At 39.8% G+C, this 8472-nt stretch overlaps 1 protein-coding gene across 1 annotated transcript; it reads left to right on the top strand.

The window, feature by feature from the left end:
* The first annotated feature begins 422 nt into the window (after nt 1-422).
* Nucleotides 423-2348, top strand: LOC120066363 (transmembrane protein 60-like). The gene is made up of 2 exons (XM_039017680.1): nt 423-790; nt 1097-2348. Exon 2 carries the CDS (start codon nt 1170-1172, stop codon nt 1572-1574), a length of 405 nt encoding a protein of 134 aa, XP_038873608.1. The 5' UTR covers nt 423-790; nt 1097-1169; the 3' UTR covers nt 1575-2348.
* Nucleotides 2349-8472: the final 6124 nt, after the last annotated feature.

The raw sequence follows: 8472 nt of genomic DNA, 5'->3' as shown, positions 1-8472 counted from the left end.
TGCCTTCCATCTGTGAGGACAACATGTATTTCCATTGTTAAAGCGGTCACATGTCTATCTTGTCAATATAATCAGAGGCAGAGGCGATGCGAGGGATAACTGGGCCCAAAATCTGTCTTCTCCAGCAGGTGGCGTTTTATTCGGTCACTAAGTGAGGAGTTTTTGTTTGGAGGTCAATGAGTGTCGAATTTAGTAAACAAAAAATGTCATGGTTTATTTGTTTCGTGTGGTTTTTTTGAGCAAATAAAAGTTTCACAATACTTAGGTTGTTACAAGTGTACGGATTTAAGTAGACATTTTGAGAGAAAACACTATGTCGAAGTTGTGCCTGTTATCGCACTCGTATCTGCCCTCTCATTGGCTAGAAGGGTCCCACCTGATCTTGCCTCCCCGTCTTCCTTCCATTTTTGAAGACATTTATTTTCAATGTTAGAGTGGCCAATGGAGGGTCTGGACAATATAATGGCTTATCTGTGATATAATAGACGATATTTAATTTAATTTATTGACTGAACTAAACAAAGTATGGACAGCGTTTGTGTACTTTACGGTTTCAAGTTTTTATTTTCCTTCAATCAGAGGGGTGTTTTTTATGATTGACAGACAATATTTAATCGTAGTGGTTTATAGGAGGGTCCAATTTATTTTCCACTAACTACTCTCGGAAGATAAACCTAAACATTAGAAAATGCGGTAGCCACGTCGTAACCAACTTCCAATGAAAACACAGTATTATTCATGATATGGATTTTACAGATACATTTTTTGGGTGACAAATCCTCTGATCCAGGTAAGGAGAATGGCTGTCTGTCTCAAATGTCAATTCGGCTAGATTAGATTTGGCTAAATTCGACTAGCTAGCTACCGGCAGTTGCTGAACTATAGCTAAATACGCTAACCAATATGTTGTTGTCATTAATTGACTAAGTGGAAATTGTCATATCAATGGCAAACTAGATTGATCATGATGATGATCCACCATTGCCAGGAAGACAACATTGCTACTCCCTCCTACTACAACCAGTGTAATTCGGCATGTTTAGCAAATATTGTCTCTCATCCTAGTTGTGTGTGTGTGTGTGTGTCCCACCTTCAGGCTCATCTCACGCTTGACCAGAACCTGCCAGTGTCACAGTTAACGTTCCCCCTCCAGGCCACCCCTCACTTAAATGAGAATGTCTCTGGCCCAGAGAGTCCTCCTGTCATGGACCTTCACCATCATATTCCTCATCATGCTGGTCCTCAAACTGGACTCCAAGATCCACTGGAACTGGTTCCTCATCTTCCTCCCTGTATGGACATTTGACACCATTCTCATCCTCATGCTGGTGGTGAAGATGGCGGGTCGGTGCAAGCCCGGCTATGACCCACGGGACGACCAGCAGAACCTGCGGCAGAGGGTGTTGTACCTGGTGGCAATGCTGCTGAAACTGGGCTTCTGTCTGACGCTGTGCGCCCGGTTGGAGAGGCTGACGGACATCTGGCTCAGTGTGGTGTGTGTCCCCCTCTGGGCCATGCTGGTCGGGGCCATGGTGGAGCTTGGCTACAATGTCTTTCACTACCGGAGAGACTGAGAGGATGGAGAGGGAGAAAGATGGAGATGGATTTTATTTACTCAGTCTAAAGACTGCAAGTGAGTCTGTAAGGGAGGTGAATGGGAGATTATTGTAATCCACTGCAGGAGAAACTGAACTGAAAAGGACTGTGATGAAGATAACAAATGGATTGGTTTATTTTACTACAGCAGAGATGGAAAGAAGGGGGGGGGGGGGGGAGATTGCTCACACTAGTACAGGATGTAAAGACTACTACAAGAGAGACCGAGTGGAAGGAGAGAGTAGTGAAATGGCACTAATGACAATGTATTTGAGTTTATAATGCTCCCAAATGTAATCTTTATTTCGCCATAGTGATGCATCAAGCAATGTTGCAGCCATGATGGTCTCTGCCAGGGGAACTGAAGTCAAGACTGGGACTATTCCACGGTAACCGAGTGATGCTGAGACTCAGATCTTCGACTTTAAAATGTATGTCAAACAGAAAACAATGATTGCAAACTCCATGCACAAGGACTACTTTTAATATTTTGCACAGAAAATGTTACTGTAGATAATAGGCAGAATCTACCGCAAACCCACAGCTGATTTATTATTGCTCAGCTATAATTAAGAACATTTGCATCTGACTGGAAGTGTGCAGAAACTTTTTCCTGTTTCTTCAGAAAATGTTATGAAAATACATTTACTTGAAGAAATGCAAAGTTTGGTAACTGAATTACATTTTGTGCTGTTTACTGTCATTTTGTTAACTAACTTTTCATTGTTTTTCAAATATATGTGTGGGACTCAGTGGTAATTGACTCATTTGATGCTCCAGTGGATAATTATTCTGCCGTGTGATATTCGAGACGTGTTGGTTGAGAATTCAGAGTATTCGTAAGCAGACTCGAACCCTTGCTCTCCAGACAAACTGACTGGTCTGTGCATGTGCCTGTGTTATTCTCTGATAACTGGGACAGTTAGTTCCAATGGGTTTATATGTGAACATTGGTATTGATTATGTTTCTTTGAAGTGTGATGGGGATATGTTTTCCCCTGGAGACCATGAAGAAACACACATCATAAAATGTCTCCACTTTGCTGAAGTTTTCTAATATCTGCCTGGGTTGGATTGATGAAAGCAGAATGACTGATTATACAACAGGATGTCCCTGCTTTCATTTATCCAATCACATGCAGATCAGTGACTACCTCAAAGAAGGGAGAAGGTGTACATTTTCTATGGTTTGGAACATGGCTCAGAGTCTGATATGAAGTGAATTACATAACTGGTAACCTGACCCAATCCAGAGAGTATGGTGGGAGGAATTGCCTGGCCTCCGTTGTGTTGTGTAAGAGGTCACTGGTGACTCAGGGACAGGACTTGTACTGTTACTGGGTGTACTGTTACTGGATCGTTCCACAAAATGAGTGCCTTTTGCGTTCCTTTGATATTTTAAGTAGACATTTTAAAAGCCTGAAATTTTAAAAGCCTGTTATATTCAATGAAGTTCCCTTTTAATATAGACCACATGGAGAATTCAATAAATCTGATTTTTTATTTGAATAAAGAGTTGCTAAAGTGCCAAAATTCAGCATTTTTACATGTCCCTCTGTGACTTCCAGGAAGATTTTAACCCACTTATCCCCAAAATCTCAAAGTTTTTACCATTGTTGTAAAGCCCTAGTTAGGGAGTGAACATTATTTAAAATAAGGGTTACATGGAGAAAAGCATACCTCACTGCAGCAAAATATATTTTACATAAACCCTCCCTGAATGCTGAAGAACTACAAAAAAATGACCCTATACCAAAAATAATAATTAAAACAAAGTGGATAGCAGAGAACATGTCTACCGTTTACCCTCACTTATTGGACAGACCAGAGCCTTACAGTGCCTTCAAAGTGTTCACACCCCTTGACCTTTTCCACATTTTGTTGTGTTAAAGCCTCAATTTAAAATGGATTAAACAGAGATGTTTTGGTCACTGGCCTACACACAATACAACATTAATGTCAAAGTGGAATTATGTTTATAATTTGTTTTTTTACAAATTAATAAAAAATTGAAAGCAGAAATGTCTTCAGTCAATAAGTATTCAACCCCTTTGTTATGCAAGCCTAAATCAATTCAGGAGTAAAAATGTGCTTAACAGGTCACATAATAAGTTGCACAGACTCACTCTGTGTGCAGTAATAGTGTTTAACATGATTTTTGAATGAATACCTAATCTCTGTACCCCACACATAGAATTATCTGTAAGGTCCCTCAGTCGAGCAGTGAATTCCAAACACAAATTCAAGCACAACGACCAGGGAGGTTTCCCAATGCCTCGCAAAGAATGGCACCTATTGGTAGATGGGTAAAACAACAAAAAAGCAGACATTGTATATACCTTTGAGAATGAAGTTATTAATTACACTTTGGGTGGTGTATCAATACACCCAGTCACTACAAAGATACAGGCCTCCTTCCTAACTCAGTTGCCAGAGAGGAAGGAAACTGCTCAGGGATTTTACCATGAGGCCAATGGTGACTGTAAAACAGTTAAAGAGTTTAATGTATTTGATAGGAGAAAACTGAGGATGGCTCAACAACATTTTATTTACTCCACAATACTAACCTAATTGACAGTGGGAAAAGGAAGCCTGTGCAGAATAAAAATATTCCAAAATTTGCATCCTGTTTGCAACAAGGCACTAAAGTAATACTGCAGAAAATGTGGCAAAGCAATTCACTATTTGTCCTGAATACAAAGTGTTATGTTTGGAGCAAACCCAATATAACACATTACTGAGTCCTACTCTCCATATTTTCAAGCATAGTGGTGGCTGCATCATGTATGCTTGTAATCATTAAGGACTGGGGAGTTTTTCAGGATAAAAAAATAAATAGAATGGAGCAAAGAACAGGCAAAATCCTAGAGGTAAACCTGGTTCAGTCTGCTTTCCACCAGACACTGGGAGAGGAATTCACCTTTCAGCAGGACAATAACCTAAAACACACGGCCAAATCTACGCTGGAGTTGCTTACCAAGAAGACAGTGAATGTTTCTAGGCCGAGTTACAGTTTTGACTTAAATCTACTTGAAAATCTATGGCAAGACCATAGATAGCAATAATCAACAGCATATTTGACAGAGCTTGAAGAATCGCTGCCAATGGTGCTTCTACAAAGTATTGACTCAGTGATGTGAATACTTATGTAAATGAGATATTTTTCTATTTAATTTTCAATAAATTTGGAAAAATGTCTAAAAACATGTTTTCACTTTGTCATTATCGGGTATTGTGTGAAGATGGGTGAGAAAAAATACATATTTAATTAACTTTGAATTCAGGCTGTAACACAACAAAATGTGGAATAAGTCAAGTGGTATGAATACTTTCTGAAGGCACTGTAGATATGGAGTTTTACAAACTGTTCTTTGTCCTGTAAGCATTACATGGCAACGCCAGAATTTTGATATGAGAAGGTTGTGGGTTCACAGACCACTGTGGACAAGAGTAGTGGTGGGAATATCTTTTTTTATAGGTAAAGCATTGCATGAATATATAATCGTTTTTGCAGGTCAGAGAAAAAAATAGCAGTTTATAAACATTTAATCTTGCCACTATAGGGGGTGCTGTTTTCGCATTAGCATAATTTCCTCTACAGATTAAACTGCCTCTTATTCAATTATTGCTCTTACTATATGCATATAATTAATACCATTGGATAGAAAACAATCTATAGTTTCTAAAACCGTTTCAATTTTGTCTCTGAGTTAAACAGAAGTCATTTGACAGCACTTTCCCTGACCAAGAAGAAGAATGCAAGATGTGTATGCTCGCTTCAACGCTCTGCCTATATATGGTCACGCCACCTATGACCCGAAACACACTTCATTCGTCTTCCTCTGGGTGTCAAGAGGACGTCAGAGGAGAAATTTTTTGTTTACCTTGTACTGACGTGAAATAAGACCTATTTCTTTGGCGTGACCGACAACTTCCGGTTCTCTGATTCGCGCTATTTGGAGGTGCGATTGTCTACTGTTTTGCTGCCGTTACGGATGAAAACTATCTCCGTCTCGAAGTTTGTTTGATACATGTGACCATATCATCTTAATGTATGTTTTTTCAATATAGTTTAATCAGATTATTTGAATTTTTTCGGGAGTTTTGCCGTGTTCCGTTCTGTGACTTTTTTTACTTTGGCCAGTCGACCAGTACATATGCTAAATGAAGAGGGAAAGTTGCCATTATGAATGGATTGAACGACTCATCAGGACTAAGGACACATTGATCAACATTCTGATGAAAGATCAGCAATAGTAAGACCCAATTTACGATGTTATTTCATATATCTGTCGTGCATGTGAACTGGTCGGGGGCGCCCAGCTGGTTCTGGCTGGCGTGGCTATGCTAATTTAGCGCTACATTTTGTTTTCGCTATAAAACATTTAATAAATCTGAAATATTGTTTGGATTCACCAGATGTTGGGCTTTCAATATCTGTACGCTGTGTATTTTTCTGAAATGTTTTAAGATAAGTAATTAGTTATATGACGTTGGTCTCTGTAATTGTTCTGGCTGCGTCAGCACTATTTCAGATTGCAGCTGCAATGTAGAACTGTGATTTATACCTGAAAAATGCACATTTTTCAAAAAAAAACTATGCTATACCATAAATATGTTATCAGACTGTCATCTTATGAAGTTGTTTCTTGGTTAGTGGCTATATATATTTTTATTTAGTCGAATTAGTGATAGCTACTGACGCAGGAAAAAACTGTTGGAGTAAAAAAATTGTGTCTTATGCTAACGTGGTTAGCTAATAGATTTACATATTGTGTCTTCCCTGTAAAACATTTTAAAAATCTGAAATGGTGGCTTTATTCACAAGATCTGTATCTTTCATCTGGTGTCTTGGACTTGTGATTTAATGATATTTAGATGCTACAATTTACTTGTGACGCTATGCTAGCTATGCTACTCAGTGGGGGGGGAGTGGGGGGTGATCCCGGATCCGGGTTGGTGACTCGTTAAAGGTTTTAATGCAATTCTACATCATTTTACATATTAGCAGAATCTTTTAATACCACACAAATTACCAAAATCACAGGCTAAGAACGGACATAGTTCTATGTGTACATCTTTTCATATTTCTCCAAAGCCAAATCAGTATGTCTTGTTTGCAACAAAACTGTCCCTGTTTGCAAATAATTTAATCGGAGACGTCGTTAAGAATCTGAGCATGGTACTTTCAAAAAAAGTTAGGCTTACCTTTCCACCCCAGACAAAGTAGACCTACCGATGTAGAAAAATCTAAGCTTTGGCTTCTGGCTACTCTTCTTCAGTGGCTTAACACAACGAGAGACGGTCACAAGTGTTTCCATAAAAGCTGGCTGGGTTTAAACATATTCTATTGTACAGAAAGTGAATAGCCTAATCAATTGATAGTAACAGAATTAGATTACTTCCCAAGCAAAGTTATTTTTGGTCTCTGCTATAGAAGGTTGTATATCAGCGTCTGAATGTCAATGAAGCTAAACAATGATATCTCCATATGCATTGGCGTCACATCTTTCCCAGGAATGTTACAGCTTGTTTCTAGCATAAAGCATCACGGACCAAAGCGCTGTTATAAATCACTTTATATAGTCGGATCCGTTTTATTTTCTTCAAAATCTTAAGCTAATAATGGTAAAAAGGGGAACGTATTCCTAATGTCTGTGCTTTTTGCCATTTTCTTTAATAAAAGGTAGGCCTATAGCATACCCTCTCATAACAGCCCTTCACTGACACGGAGGTAGGCTATTTAAAGGAGGTAGACTATTTAGAGTGCATGGTTGGTGGCGGAATTGATTGGCAAATGTATGGATATAGCAGCCTACAGCCTAATTTAGTCTGTCAAACAGGTAGGTCTACCTCTTATTTCTTAAAAAGGAAGAAAGAGCTCCAACGCAAAGCCCACTTGTTGTTAGTGAAGTCTAATTAAAATAAAGAAGTTGATATGATTTATGTCTACTTGAATTTCAGCACTATGAGCAGTCCATTTCTGATTGATAGTGCTGCGGCTGCTGCTTCAAATTTCAGCACCAAATCAAATAAAATTTATTTATATAGCCCTTTGTACATCAACTGATATCTCAAAGTGCTGTACAGAAACCCAGCCTAAAACCCCAAACAGCAAGCAATGCAGGTGTAGAAGCACGGTGGCTAGGAAAAACTCCATAGAAAGGCCAAAACCTAGGAAGAAACCTAGAGAGGAACCAGGCTATGAGGGGTGGCCAGTCCTCTTCTGGCTGTGCCGGGTGGAGATTATAACAGAACATGGCTAAGATATTCAAATGTTCATAAATGACCAGCATGGTCAAATAATAATAATCACAGTAATTGTTGAGGGTGCAGCACCTCAGGAGTAAATGTCAGTTGGCTTTTCATAGCCGATCATTAAGAGTATCTCTACCGCTCCTGCGGTCTCTAGAGAGTTGAAAACAGCAGGTCTGGGACAGGTAGCACGTCCGGTGAACAGGTCAGGGTTCCATAGCCGCAGGCAGAACAGTTGAAACTGGAGCAGCAGCACGGCCAGGTGGACTGGGGACAGCAAGGAGTCATCATGTCAGGTCGTCCTGAGGCATGGTCCTAGGGCTCAGGTCCTCCGAGAGAGAGAAAGAAAGAGAGAAAGAGAGAATTAGAGAGAGCATACTTAAATTCACACAGGACACCGGATAAGACAGAAGTACTCCAGATATAACAAACTGACCCTAGCCCCCCGACACATAAACTAATGCAGCATAAATACTGGAGGCTGAGACAGGAGGGGTCAGGAGACACTGTGGCCCCATCCGATGATACCCCTGGACAGGGCCAAACAGGAAGGATATAACCCCACCCACTTTGCTTAACCACTAGAGGGATACCTTCAACCACCAACTTACCATCCTGAGG

The sequence above is a fragment of the Salvelinus namaycush genome, chromosome 21 (assembly GCF_016432855.1).
Source record: "Salvelinus namaycush isolate Seneca chromosome 21, SaNama_1.0, whole genome shotgun sequence".
NCBI lineage: Eukaryota > Metazoa > Chordata > Actinopteri > Salmoniformes > Salmonidae > Salvelinus > Salvelinus namaycush.
This window is presented reverse-complemented; position numbering and strand designations above follow the sequence as displayed.